This window comes from Lupinus angustifolius, chromosome LG08 (assembly GCF_001865875.1).
Source record: "Lupinus angustifolius cultivar Tanjil chromosome LG08, LupAngTanjil_v1.0, whole genome shotgun sequence".
NCBI lineage: Eukaryota > Viridiplantae > Streptophyta > Magnoliopsida > Fabales > Fabaceae > Lupinus > Lupinus angustifolius.
In genome coordinates, this window is record NC_032016.1 from 24674275 (window position 1) to 24690161 (window position 15887).

General features: G+C 30.0%; 2 protein-coding genes across 2 annotated transcripts; one reads left to right on the top strand and one right to left on the bottom strand.

The window, feature by feature from the left end:
- On the bottom strand, positions 2703–3849 carry LOC109353517 (probable BOI-related E3 ubiquitin-protein ligase 2). The gene is made up of 2 exons (XM_019595830.1): positions 3574–3849; positions 2703–3472 (listed from the first exon to the last, which is right to left on the bottom strand). The coding sequence occupies exons 1-2, from the start codon at positions 3847–3849 to the stop codon at positions 2939–2941; spliced, it is 810 nt and encodes a 269-aa protein (XP_019451375.1). The 3' UTR covers positions 2703–2938.
- Positions 12552–13293, top strand: LOC109353524 (heavy metal-associated isoprenylated plant protein 26-like). Its single transcript, XM_019595838.1, has one exon. The coding sequence runs from the start codon at positions 12606–12608 to the stop codon at positions 13062–13064; it is 459 nt and encodes a 152-aa protein (XP_019451383.1). The 5' UTR covers positions 12552–12605; the 3' UTR covers positions 13065–13293.

Consider the following 15887-nt stretch of genomic DNA (forward strand, 5'->3'; position numbering starts at 1 on the left):
AAAATGGTATTGTAGCATCAAAAGAAAAATAATAATTTCTTTTTTTCTCTTTCTTCTTCCGTTTTAATATTCAAATTTCAAATCTACATCCTCGTCTAATAATGTTATAATAATAATTTCCTTTCCTATTTAACATTTAAAATTAAATCTATATCCACATCTTATAATAATATAAATTAAATTATAATAATATAAATATAAATAAGAATGTTGATTTTATAGTAAATTGCCTAATCAATCTTAGATTTAAAGTTGTTTTAAATTCTTAGTTTAATTAGCAAGAAAGTGATAATTTACAAGTCAAACTTCTTTGAATGTATTCCAACTTTTCAATTGAATACTAAATGTGGACATAATTGGAATTCTGCATTGTATTAATAAGGCTGAATACACAGCATGCATTCTGCGGTTCGAACAAACAAGAGAACATGAGAACCGTCTACGTTGGGTAGACAACACTTATAAGAAAGAAGAGATTAGTAGTCGAGTTATACACGTGGAATGTAATTGATTTGATTGATGGGACATTGAGAAGTGGTGTGTTGCACTACAATCCATTTTATGGGTGAGGTTTGTGGTAGTAGTAGTTGAACGGTTAAAGGTAGTGAAGGACGAAATGAGCGTGGTTGAATGACAAAAACAGCTATAGTGGTGAGAAGAACGAGACATTGGTGGACTCAGCTATAGCAGAGGGATCATTATCAAACTGCACACATGGAAATACAACACGTCAGATATTTGTTCCCTTGGTTCATGGTCTCATTCATCATCATCAGGATACACTTTGCTGCACTTAATCTAGATTTCTTAAGCATTTAGGCCAAGAATATTTTTTCTTATGCCTTTCACTTGGGTGATTCGGTTTTATATGAAGGATCATCTCCATTAATTAAGAGGTATGTACTTAATTTTATATGTATTTTCAATAATAAAATTATTATTATATTATATATAAAAGGATAAAAGTGTCTTATCATATTATTGTTTCCTTTAATTTTTATAGTTGCCTATCCATAATTAAAAGGATCCTTACTCAATCTAACACGGGTCTAGGTAAGTCCACTCTATCTATCCTAGCCCAACTTAAACTCATGGTTAGTAGAATTGACTCACATACCACAAGTCACCTTTTCCTTTGTGTCTTCACAAACAACTTTAACAATTCTACTTGAGAAATTAACTTTAGGGATCATGAAACCATGTTTGCATATATATGACAATTTATTAAATTTCTATAATTTTAACCATTTATTTATAAATATTAACACACTAGTAAGCCTTGGGGATAGTGAAAATAATTTTGGCTTTCTCAAGACAATCTTATCCATATATTTTTATATTTTACTAAATTTTAGAGTAAATTACACTGACACCTCATTAGTTTTAGTGAAATTACATAAATTACCCCTCACTTTTCTACACTACACAAACCTCCCATATTAAATTACCCCTCACTTTTCTGCATAAGAAATAAGTGTAATATTTTAAACAAAAAATGTGATAAATGCAATTAAGTTAAACAAAACATGATATCTTGTGGAGACACGTCCAAATAATATATGAATCAATATTTCTTTATTATTTTTTGTTCGTTACAAGAGCGATTCAAACAATATTTCTTTAGAATTGTTGATGCATTTTGTAACAAAAATAATAAAGATATATTAATTTGTATATTATTTAGACTTGTCTACACAATATATCATGTTTTGTTTAAGTTAATTGCATTTATCACATTTTTTGTTTAAAAGATTACACTTATTTCTTATGCAGAGATGGTAATGTAATGAAAGTTAAAAAATAGGGGAGGTTTGTGTAGGTGTAGAAAAGTGAAGCATTGTTTATGTAATTTCACTAAAACTCAGGGGATGTCAGTGTAATTTACTCTAAATTTTAAAATATGTATGCAAAATAATTATACAGATTATTCAGCTTCTATTTTTAAATGTATTGATACTATGTACCCGGGAATGGTATGTATGTTCTAGAGGATAAATTTACTAATTAGATGCATAAAGTTACCTTAAATTTAGAATTGTTGATTAATTATTTATAACCATCTGATGTATTTAATGAATCTATAACTTTTTAATTATGTTTGTTTAAAAATCAACTCCCAACGGCACCTTGAAATTAGTCATTTACTCATATATCTATATTTACAAAATATTCTGAACTAAATATCTTAGACTGTCAAGTCTATAGAAGAAGACATGACAAGTGTAAAATATCAACCTATGGTATCTTCCTATCCAGAGATCGCCCCAAAATTGAATAGACTCTATGTCCAGTATCCATCAACCACTCGTCATTGTTGCAAAGAAAATTTCTGCCAATCACAAATCCAATTACAATTTTGAAATTATTCAATACATAGACCCGATTTCTCACTTATATCCTCACACCGAAGATAATAATATCTGAGTTAAGAACATCCACAAGTATATAAAGTTAACTCTTCTAGCAGATATTTTTTTATACATAAGACTTGAACCCAAAATATTTCTTAAGAAAATCAATTATATACCACTTGAATCAACACATCCGTTAATAAAATATTATTTTGAATGTAAGCAGAGATAAATTAAAATAGAAATCTTAGCTTATTTACTATAGAATTAACTATGAACAAAATGGAATAATAAAATAGTCCAGAAGTAAAACCAATACTAAAAACGTGGAAATCTGTAATACTTGGGACTCAGAAAAGATACTGTGCATATCAGATTCTTTTATATTCGTTTTAAGTACAAATAGATGTAAAAACATAAAAGGTGTAACAAAAGTAAGAAGACATTTAAAACTAGCTAAGCCTAGAAACAGTAAAACACATTGTGCTCATTCATCTGAGTCTCTATCATAGCAGAGATCAGATCAAAACAGCTAAGCAAATTTTCACTATTTACTTTTTTTTTGTTCAAGGAAAGAGAGCAGAAAATTAAATTAAAGTTTCTATGCTCGCTTTCTTTGGCATTGTGCAAACAGGGCAAGCCTTAAGAAAAGCATCACAGGCTTTGCATGAACAAAGGTGCCTACATGGAAGGAACAAAAAGCACGATCTCCTAGAATTACAGCTTTTACATAACATTATCTCCCTCGTTATCTGTTCCATCTTAACCCCTATTCTATTTTCCTCTATTGCTTCTTCTTTGTCTCTTCTACTTTCGTCACACCATGATTCTGCATCATCTGCCACATTGTTATGATAGGATGATTTTTCTTTCATCTCTTCCAATGTTCTGCACAATGATAGTGCCATTGCTTCGTTTTCCAGTGCTATCTTTTGCCACCCTTGATTCTCTGCCTCTAGTCTTTTTATAAAATCTTCCAACTCTACCCTTTTCTTTGTAGCCTTTGCAATCTCTTCATCTTTTTGCTTCAGGAGTTTCAGCGAATGAGATTCCACTCTATTCAGTAATGCTGATACTTGTTGCTTTCCCTGCTCTTGTAGCATAAATCTTAGATGCTCATTCTGTTCCATAAATTGAAGTAACAAAATAAACCCACAATCTTAACACAATGGAAATAATAGAAAGATGAGAACTTTATGTCTATGCCACTATGAATCCTGACCTGTAATCTGATGTAGTGATCAACCTCTTCCAACTGAGAAAATGAGTTAGGAGGATTCAAAGCTTTTGAATTATGAGCAAGAAGATTTGGATCAACAAGGTTGTTGTGGCTCTCATTGTGTGGCTGTTGCAAACGTTGCTGTAATTGTTGCATCTGCTGCTGATGTCTCTGTTGGGGATTGAAACATGAATCTGTAAAGCCAGCAGTATAAAATCCATTGTCACAAAATGGATTAGACCCACCATTGCTGTGATAAAACTGAGCTTGGATGGCCATAAGATATCTTCAAACCAAAGCCAAAAAACTTGACTTTTTTCCTCCACCACCACCTTGATGTGAAAAAGAAAGAGTTTTTAGTTGAAAGTTAAATGTGGAAACGTAGAAAGAGAGAGAGAGAGTGATATATAACGTTTAAAGGATGATGATCATAATAATAGTTCTTTCTTTCTCATGCTCTCGCGGCGTGATATTGGGGGGTGTTATTATTTTGTGGTGATAGTGCTATATAGTGGATGGTGTGAAATGAAATATATATATATATACACATAAATGTTATATTAATGAGACAACTAATGGATAGATTTGGAGTGAAGAGAGAAAAAAAGTAACTGAAAATTTAGAAAGAGGGAAACCTATAAAGGCGTGGGATACTGTAGAGTTTGTTGTTTCTCTCTCTTATAACTTGATATAGTTTTTGTACTATAAGGGGCATTAAAGAAAGAAATGGTAGGTGTGGGTCATAGTAAGGAACAATGCACCGCATGCAGATTTTGATACTAAACAATCGGGTCAGAGATATGAGAGGCGTTTGTTCTGGTTTGAATAAATGTATGAATGGGGTTATTGAATGAGTTATAATTCCAAGTGGGTGGTGGTGGGGTTGCAGAGAGCGCAAGTCATAAGAAACTCACTAAAACCTGTGAAATGGTGCGTTTTCGTTGAAAATAGTCACATAAATTGATTGAATATTGAAAGCATGATTTATTATTGGCCAGAAAAGGAACGTACGGCTCATAATTTTTTGTCTTTAATAGACTTGTTTACTTTCTTCACTATATTATTTCTGTCATTTGTTATTGTGTTGCTGATATCCATGTTTTTATTTTCAGATTTTCTAAACATTGTCAAACGCGGGTTATTATGGTTGCCGTTTTCTTGATAATTTGACCCCAAAAGGTAAAACCCATACGAGTATAGGTCATAAATGGGTGTCCGTGAGTTTTACAAACGGATTTTTAAAATACTCATCGTGCATATGGGCGGATAAGGTAGTAGGATGGGAATCTGTTGTGCCCAACTACGTCTCTGATCAATCACAATGAAGCAAAATTGATGCTATAATAAGATTGGTCTGAGATAGGGTTTGAGAACTCAGATCCTTATCCATAAGTAGTATAATACTCGTGCATGTGCGTACCCATTATTTATATGATTATCATATATATTTAATTAAAATAAAAAGTACATTATCCTAACATTTATTATATTATGTACACATCTTTTCCTTTGTTTACATTTTTTTTGCTTTGTTTAGATATTTTATTAAATTTGGTAGTGAAACATCCTACAAATATTATTATGTGTGTAGAAGCACACATGTCTTGTCTTGTAAAGGTAATATATATTTTTTGTTAAGAAAATGATAATAGCAAATCACACAAATAAAAAACACCAATAGATATAGCATTTTTCCAAATATTCTTAAGTTTCATCTCATTTAAACGTAATAAAAGTATCGAAGTAAAAATTCATTTATAATGTATGAAACCCAAAAAAAAATATAGTGTGATATCATCAAGGTTTTGATGCAATTAATATGAGTGTATAGTATTATCCAAATTATTCCTTGCAAATAATATAGCGCGATATCATCAATGACGTGCCTTAATTTGGATTTACCAATTTAGGTGAGTTGAGCTTGACCATTTTCTTCTTTGTTTTGAAAACAAATTATGCAAATTCCTTTCAAAATGGTTGAAATATAGACATTACCGTCCACCAAAAGCCAAAAGAAGACGTAATTCCCTTTTGCTTTGGGTTTGATAGCTAAGATTGGAAAAAGAAGGATGGGTTATTTAAGAGCACATATACTATAATGATGCATGAGTTGTTATTATATGTTGAATAAACATAGGTTCAGTTGGTCCAAAATTATCACTATAATATTAATCTCAGCATATATCCATATTTGAAGATCGTGATAATCTCTTGAACTTAATTTGGACTATACATTGGACTTATCTTCTTGGAATCTTGCACACATGAAAGGAACATATGAAAATGACCTGCACCATTACCATATGAATCTTGCATTAAAAGTGGTTTGTACTATATGTCAGTGAAGCCACAAATATACACACAAAAATAATGGAAGGTAACTTCTTAGAAAAAAATATTGTTAAATACTTTTGATAAAAAATAGTTTTGAATTAAAAAAAATATGGTTTTTGGTACGTATATACAAAGATGATTTAAAATAAAAATCAATATTATTTATTTCTCCAATGACCACTAATATATCTACTCCATGAATTTACTAATTAACATGATAAATGCTTAAAACGAAATTAAAAAATAATTATTTATTAATATTTTCAAATAAACAAACTATTTTTTTAAATATAGATAAAGACTAGTTATATAAAAAATGTTGCATTTCACGGTATTTGAGAAAAGTCATCACCTAGATTCTTTTTAATGATTACCTTATTGGCATTATTTAAATAAAACAAGCAAATTAGTCTTCTTAAATTAAGTTCAACACTTCTCAAAACAAAATTCTATCTTATCTTCCTCAATGTCCTTAAAAGAAAAATATGTTGCATCTTTTTATTCATTTGTTTTGGAAACATTGATTTGTCTTAGAAGATAGATGGGGAAAGCACAAAGAAGAGGTTGAGGGAGCCACATCGAATATTGTGGTGTGATTTTGATGAAGACATGATGAAGTGGTGAGTATTGATGGACCCACGTGTAATCCACCCACCTTGACCCCAAGAACACCCTCCCATTTTGAGCGGTTCTTATGCACCAAAATCCACCCACATTGACCCACTTTTTATAATTGTTATCGTCCTATTATTTATGCTAACAAAATAATTATTTTTAGTGAAATAAATATGTTTTACGTTCAAGTTCACTATTAGATACGAGTCGATTTTGTTTTTAAAATCTGCATGGAAAAATATTTAGTTTTTTTTAAGAACATATAATGGTTGACTATAATATTTAATTTCTAAAAGTTTATTTACTTAAGTTTTCTTAATATATTCTCGAGCATTAGAAAATCCATAATTAAAGATGTGGGATATTCCAATCTCGTATTTGATGAGAAAAGTCTATGATGCAAGCCTGCAACATTACTCGTCTTTGTTTTTGTCCTTTTCAAACTTTGGTTTTTTCTTTTACTAAAAAAGTTGTCCATGAATTTTGGATAAGAAATTAATCAATTTTATATTATGTGACTATTTCTCCCAATTAATATAGTCTACTTGAATTAAAATATTAATATTTTGGATATTCTGAAATCGTCTTACGGTACTAAATTAACGTCTTATTGGTTTGTAGCTTTGGTTTGGCAAAAACAAGATGTTCCTTGTTGCAGCAAAGGGCAGTCCCACTCCCTGATGCTGCTGCTGTGTGGCCGTTGGGATTTTTAATTGATTCACAGAAGAAACGGTCAAAAACACGAACTCGTTCAACGCCATAATTGTTAACTTTAAGACTTTGATCTTTGCACAATCATCAAACATAAATGTCCTAATTATTTACTTTGCCGTGAAGGTAAATGTAAGGAAGCTTGCTATGGAACCCAAACTTTATCCTTACTTTATGCTACGCGGGCACCAATGAAGTCCCATGCCATCTTATTCATAATTGATTTATAATAATATTTTTGTTTAAAACTCAATGATAATTAACATATAAATGATGAAGATTTATTAATTTTAGGTAAAAAACACTTATACTATGTCATTGTATATATATTAAATCTAATAAAATTTGACTATTGTGACAAAAACAACAAAGATTAGTCTAAATACTTTAAAGGAAACGACATGTGGACTAAAATCAACTTGTAAGGATTAAAAATATATTAATCATTTTTACAAGTATATTTCAAGGGAGAGAATTTGTTAGAGCTCGAAACATCTCGACTACAATGAAGCTAGCTTTTTCAGTAAGAGTTTTTTATTACATAATATTCGAATTAGTACTATGATTAAATGAGAGAAATCACTTACCTTATAAACCAATCACATATTGATTGATCCCTTAGGTATATAATGACAGTAAGTTTTTATTTCTAGGATATTGATTAAAATAATTTTGCTTTGCAAGACTATACGTGTCAATAATTAGTATTATTAAAAGCGCTTATCAACACTTTGATTCCAAATATTATCTTTAAAATAAAAAAATTGGTTGGAAGATAACACAAATATAATTTAATTAATTTGCAAAACACATTATTCTGATTTTCCAAAACACGAAATTATCGGATTTCGGATTTTGGATTATGTATAATTTTTGTTTTAAATATATATCATCCATCATCACACCTCAATCACTACCCACCTTATACCTACTCATCACCCCACATTATTAGTTAAGATTTTGATAGTTCCAACTTCAAAGCCTGTCCTACTCCACTATACGTACAAATCTCTGTACAAAATAAAGAACAATTTACTTTCGCTAGGTTTTCAACTTATATCAATATAAAATCCCTTTGGTAATCACATAAGCACCGCCAAATGCATTATTGGTGGAAAAATATTGGTTTCATATATAGTCCTTATATACATATGCCTTAACTCAAACGTTGCCATGATATTGACCCATAAGTTGCGTGCTCTTTTGTTCACACCAATAACCATTATTTGCTCCTTTTGTTTGTACCATTGTGCTGTAATTCATTATGGTTTAAAACTATAATAATCTTATCTCATAATAAGTTGTTAACCGCCAAAAAAAATTTAGGTGGAATTGATTTGATCGATTTACTTATTTAATCGAAACAATTATTTAATATGATGAAAAGGCTAAACTTCTCGATCGGATCGTTGTAATGGAGCTCTATATAATAATCTCTTTCGGCAGAATGCATTATACAGTAGTTAATTAATTCTTTAATGAATTTAAAATCTATGCACCAAAAATCATTTTCGTTGTATATATATTAAATCTTTTTAATCTCCGAGAAATTAGTTATTGAGATTGATACACAATATTGCAACACCAATATGTAAATTTAATGCATATTTAGGCATTTGCATCGCATGACTTGTTTCATTAGCTGACAACTTAATCAATAGTGCACCATAGACTAAAAGAGAAGACAAATATAGATTGACTATGTAAATCTAAGTCGGCTAACAAATCTTTATTTGTTTTGTAGTATCTCCATCAAAATATGATGGTAGAATTAATGCTTAGACAATAATGTGAATTGTGAAATTGTGTTTTTGTGGGTGGAGGAAGGGGACAAATATTTGCTGTCCCAAACTCTTTGTCCTATATCAATTTTATTATGTCACGTCAATTAAAAAAAATTAAATACTCATAACTTTATTATTTCTGCTCATTATGATTGGTCAGACATGTGATTGGGGACATGGTTGGAGACAGCAAATCGCATCATGAGGAAGGACCCATCACCCATCTTAATCCTATGCATATATGATCATGTTTTTATGGGTGAAAGCAATATCTAAGCTTATTGAGTGGTTAATCTTGTGCAACTTTGACTACACTACTACCCCATTGTATGTTCCTTTCATTGTTTAACGGTCAATCCCTGTGAGTCAGAAAAGCATGTGTAGAAAAGCTGGGAATAGATATGCATGAATTAATATAATATTATATTGGAATCAACGTTATTTTGTTGTTTCGTGGTAGGTTCGTAACAAGGCAACTTTGTCTTTTTATTTTTTATTTTCTATTTTCTATTTTTCATCCATTGAAGCAGAACATAATAGGATGCAGAAGCATAGTGACTCAACTCACTCCACCAAACCAATAAATCTACATGAGTTTTCAATTTGAATTAGTATGTCAAACGTACTACTAATATTCCACAGATTGAAAGATATAAGCAATGTTTGTTTTATATAAAATTTGAAATGTAATATATATTTGAAAAACAAAACTTTTTTGAGACATGGATCTACTTAAAAGCCCAATTTTTAGATATGGATATACTCAGAAGCCCAATTTTTAGATATGGATCTACTGAAAAGCCCAATTTGTAGATACTCAAAAGCCCATTTTTTAGATATGGATTTACTCAAAAGCCCGTTAGACCACCGCCGAAAGCACGGTCCTCTTAACTAATGAAAGAGTTGATTCTTAAATGAAACTTAAATGAAAAAAACTTGCATGAAGATACATACAACAAGTTATATTTGAAGACAAATGTATTTATATTTTTTGATACTATTATTTGTAGCTAAATTTTAATTGAAATTAAATTTTTAATGTGTTGACAAGATTTTGTTGACTATCTTAACCTATATACTTCTCCGTACAAGTCAAGTCTTTTATAAAAACAGTCCTTGTCATTTTTCACATTGAAAAAGAGAAGTCAAAGCTGTTTAGATATAAGAGTTGGGTAAGTCTGTGCTCCGTTGAAGTTTTAGAGAGTTGATGAAATATGGTAACATATTAATTTAGTTGTTTAAATTATAGAGAAGTGAAAATGTTAAAAAGTTACAATTTAATATGATTCATGATTGTGAAAGCTTTTACAAGAAACGATTATGAATTTTTTCCTCACAAACTTACTTCTATTATTTCTGTTACTTGTAAACTGAGGGTAATAATTAATTTATATTAGCCATACTATATGTATAATAGCTTCGTGTATAAAAAATCTAAAAAAAATAAAGAGGATCCAAAATTTCTCTTAGAATTTGTTTATTCCATGAGTTCAAAAATGTTTTTTCAATCTTTGATGTTAAACAATGTGAGACAAATAAACATTTTTATTTTATTTTCATAAGTCACTACAAAGGGAACTTATTAATTCCCTTTGTTATGAGAAGCTGCTTATTTTGTTTTTAAGGCCCGAGTTTTTTGACTTGTGGGCTTTGTGAAATTGATGTAAACAAATATTTGTGAGAATTAAGCTCTATCATCATCTTCATATGTTCTGAGGCTAAGTCCATGTCACTATAAATGATTTGTTTCTGGAAAGTGAAAACAAGAAGATAAGGAGATAGAAATATAGAGAGGATATTCAAAACATGTTCACCTAATGGACTTTAGAAAAAAAACTTAATTAACTTTGTGGTTCAAAATTAATATTACAAATGATCTTTAAGATTATACAGATAAATTAATAAATGATTTAACCACGTATTTCCTCGTTCTTCAAAGATTGATGTTTTGATTTTTCTCATTTTGTTGATTTCTATGATGTTGATGTTTAGAAACTTAATACTCCTAAATTACATTTTTTTCATACATACTCTTATTTATCATATTTTCATTTTCCGTCTCCTGAATTGTAAAACTCGTGAGAGTTTGAGATAAATATTATATCAGAAAATCAAGGTGGTTAATTGTAGAATAAGGGTAATAAATGTTGAAACTAAATAAACTGAAGTAGGACTACATTCCATTTTCACTAAAGCGATCCGATTTAATGTCTTCACACTTTCCATGATTAACCCTCTTAATTTCTCACGATAAAATTTATCCCATTTTTTCAAGACCTTTATAAATTTGTATTATTTGAGTAAGAGTAAATAATGTGAAGGCTAAATTAAAAAGAAATAAGTGTAACTAAAATAAGATATGATAAGTAGGGCATAATTGGAACAGATATAATTAGTGTTGAATTTTTAAATTTCAACAAACATGAAATATGAATACAAGAGAAAGTTAAAACACAAACATTTAAAAAAAACAAATGAAATGGGAAATATGGAGGAAGGTCCACGTAATAAAAGGCATCATATGATTGATGTCGGTACGAGGAATATACAAAAATGGAGAACGAAATAAGTCTCTAAGTATTACTTTAACATGGTACTATAGTACTGTGGTTTTCTTTCCGGGAAAAAGATGACATTGATACTCCATTATTTCATAAGATTCATCTTTTATATATTTTGTAGTCATTGATTTTTTTTTTAAATTTTAATAAAATTATTAATTTTTCTATTAGAGTTTTTTTCTATTAAATTTATTTTCATCATGAGAGTAAACAATAACTAAGTTATTAATATCAGGTTATTGAGAACGACAATTAAATCTAAGTGACACAATATATACAAAAATATAAAAGGAGTAATTGATGAATAATATAAATTCTCAAATCAACTGTACTAGCACTAGCAAGATAACTTTTGTAGAAAATAAATAGTATAATTCAGATATAAAATTTGTGAGAAAAATAAACTTGAATTTCACAACCATACATAAATAATTATAATTAAAAACTATTTATAGGTTTTATCATAACTTAAAACTTTTATATATATTTATCTTTTAATCTCAATTATTCAAATAAGATACAATGAAAAAATATATTGAAGTTAAAATTACTAATTAATTATTTTTCCGACCAATCATAATCAATGACACATATAATGATACAACTAATGAGACACTAGATGTATAACCCTAAATAAGAAGATAACAAAGAAAAAAAGTACGTATTTATGTGAATTTTAACAAAACTAATCATGTTTGAAATTTTGTGCAGATAAATTGTAGAAGTTTGTCACCAACTAGATACACGACAACACAATCTTATCAATACTGAACCTCACCAATAAAAGTATATATATAATGAAATACAAAACTGCAAGTTAACGTGTGAACACTACTATATTATTTATTGATTAACATGTGACATTAGTCAACTATACTATATACTATAACCGCGTAGGCTATTTACTACAGTAGCTACCACTTACTCTCTCCTCCTATAAATAATGAATCAATTAATGTGATAAAAATAACTCAGCAAGTAGCACAAAAATCAATCACAGTATATATACTCTTAACAAACAACAAGGAAAATGGGTGTTCTAGATCACTTATCTGGATTTTGCGACTGCTCCGACGGCGGTTCCAGGCGGAAGCAATTTCAGACGGTGGAGGTGAAGGTGAAGATGGACTGCGAAGGTTGTGAGAGAAAAGTGAAGAAAGCGGTTGAAGGAATGAGAGGTGTGAGCCAAGTTGAAGTTGAGCGTAAAGCTAGTAAGGTAACGGTTACTGGCTACGTTGAACCTTCAAAAGTGGTGGCTCGAATTTCTCATAGGACAGGGAAAAGGGCTGAGATATGGCCTTATGTACCATACGACGTCGTAGCTCACCCTTATGCACAAGGTGTTTATGATAAGAAAGCACCCTCTGGTTATGTTCGAAATGATAACTATGATTCTAATGTTTCACACCTTGCACGTGCTAGTTCTACTGAAGTTAGGTATACCACTGCTTTCAGTGACGAGAACACCGGCGCATGTGTCGTCATGTGATCTTTTTTATCGAAAAATGATATATCCTCCTACTAAATCAGATGAATAAAAGAACAGTGAACTAGGAGACCAAATCAGATGAATGATTGGTTTGTGATGATGTTTGGAGATGAAATATGGAGTGTGTTTTTGGGTGTTTGGGGGTATGAAATTTGTTGTTTTGGGTTGTAATTTGTAAATTATTCTATTTGATGAATCTATTCCGAATGAGTCTTATGTTTTTCTGTAACTTAATATTTCTTATGAGCTAGCTATGATATATTAAATCTTTTTTAGTGAGTGTTAAAAGTTCAAAACCAATCCATAATGAGAGGAGTAATCTAACATGTATTTAAATCATTTTCAAGACAATGAGGTAGACGATGTGAGACTTACTTCTCAACATGTCCCCTCCACATAAGCATACCGTATCAGACGAATGATTAACTTGACCCATGACTAAAGGATATCTTTTGGCCCATGACAACCAGAAAGAAGTTGGACTATGACCCTCCTATGATGTTAATGTTTCATCTCAAAACCAATTTGCAATAAGAAGAGTAGCCCAACAAATATTTAAATCATTCCCTAAACAATAAGATAGACAATGTAAAACTTACTTTTCAGTGGTTACATTAACCCTTTCTTAGGTTTATGCTTTCTTAGGGTTATGAGCCTCCATCAAAATTTCCTTAAGAATTGACACTTCACCTTATTGACCTGAATGTCTCTCGACCAGTCGACCCCAACCTTTCTCTTGTTTGTTGTTTTATAGTTAATTTACTCATATAAGCTCCTCATATTATTTTCTTACAGATGTGAACAATCACTTATGTAATAATGAATGGAAAATCTCATTTGGGAATTTCTTTTGAAACCAATATTGTAGGCCCCTCTCCTTGTTTCAACCAAATCAAGTAACTATTGATTATAAATTTCAATCGACATAGAATTGAAATAAAGATCACCTTTTTTTTTTTATTTCCAAACAAACAAATCGTTAATCGAAAAAAGAGAAATCAAATTTAGTTGAAAATATGGTATAAAAAATGTCTTGGTCAATTGAAAATAAAAACATTATATAACAATTGAGGAGACATTTTGGTCCTACCATTAAGCGTGTCTTGGTTCTAAAATCAAAATCACTACACTCCAAACAAAAATAAACACATGCCTTTCTTTGCGAGCCAACCCGCAAATCCATGCAAGAAAATATTTGATAAGCTCATTTTATATACTATTCCATGGGGAATTGTGTGAATATATTCATTTGTATCAAATTTTGCCAAACTTCATTTGTTTCTACAAAATGGGAGTTCAATAAAAAGGGTGTAATTATAATTCAAGAAGCTATAATTGAGCACGACTTGGTTGCAGCAGGATCAGGAGAAATTTCATTATCAAGTGGTTGGTCGTGCATGACATAAAGAGGTTGTTGTCTTTTTAAGATATTATTTGGTTTAACACCTACAGACTATAATATTGATATGACTTAGGTTGAGAATGAGATAGGAAATGTGGCCAACTGGATTGGTTATTATTTTAGTAGTTATTGTGCATAAAAAGATGCCAAATTGGACCCATTTTTATAATTTCTTAATTTTAACTAAATATCCCTTTTATGGTCTTTTTTAACAGGTTAAGAAAATTGAGATTAGGTTATCTTATACTTTTATTTTGATTTAAACTTTTCATTGAAGATTCTTCATGCAACATATAAGTTAGAAATAATGTTAACCAAGGATGTCTCACCACCATATCAATAAAGAAATAATATTTTTTAAAGTGTATGACAGCTCCTACTAGTAAGTACAATATAGGATCAAATGTTGGCCTTTTAGGAATAAATAAAGGATCAAATGTTGGCCTTTTAGGAATAAATAAAATATAAACTAAATAACGATTAATGTTATTATAACGTAATAAAAAGGCAAAAGATAATAAATAATTCCAATTTGAATATCATTAAATAGTATAAATAATTTAATAACTATAAAAAATATAGTAAATTGACAATTTTCTATTTAAAAGATAGTAAATTATCAAGTTCTGATTTAAAAGATAGTAAATTGACAATTTTTCTGATACTGCTGATGAGTTGCAATTTTTTTTTTGAAGTAAATAAGTGAGAGATGATTGTTCATTTTAGTAAATTCACAAATGTAATCCTAATGTAGATGTTTTAGAACGCAACAGGAACAAAGCTTGGATGGTGCTTTGTTTCACCTAGAAGTTTCAATGTGCTGTAATCCCTGTCCACAATGGTTAACAGAACAATGATGTTCTGTTAAAAGATACTTTTTATGCAAAGTTTTATTAATCATTCCAAGCCCAAAGCAGGAACACCATGAGAGTTTTTAATTACAGAAATGAAGACTTGTTTTCTTTCTTAAGAGGAGACAGACAGATAAGGTTCCCATCTTCATATCTCACTCTAAAAGTAGTAATGTTCAATTGGCAATTGAAACAGCTACCTATGATGTCTCTAATACAAAACAAGTCCTTTGTCTTGGAACTTGTGGAAAACAAAAAGCCTCCAAATGCAAAATCAACTATTAGAGGACAACAATTCCTCCCGTTATGAACTAAAAACTTACATGAAGACACATATATACACATCACATTTAGAGACGAATATATTTATGTTTGTTGGTGCTATCATTTGTGATTAAATTTTAATTAAAATTAAACTTTTAATATGTTAACAAGATTTAATTGGTTGTCTTCCACATACATACGTCTCCATGCAAACCTTTCTCCTAATCGATGCTTATCCAACAAAATGCCAAAGACAAAGTAAACCTCTCATGCTATTCAAATAAATGAAGTTGCAAAAGAACACTG

Bases quoted from the DNA above. Each gene is read 5' to 3' on its own strand.
- LOC109353517 (XM_019595830.1), bottom strand. From the start codon at position 3,849: ATGGCCATCCAAGCTCAGTTTTATCACAGCAATGGTGGGTCTAATCCA. The intron at 3,473-3,573 runs GTCAGGATTCAT...TTTATGGAACAG, and splicing joins ATCACTACATCAGATTACAG to AATGAGCATCTAAGATTTAT.
- LOC109353524 (XM_019595838.1), top strand. From the start codon at position 12,606: ATGGGTGTTCTAGATCACTTATCTGGATTTTGCGACTGCTCCGACGGC.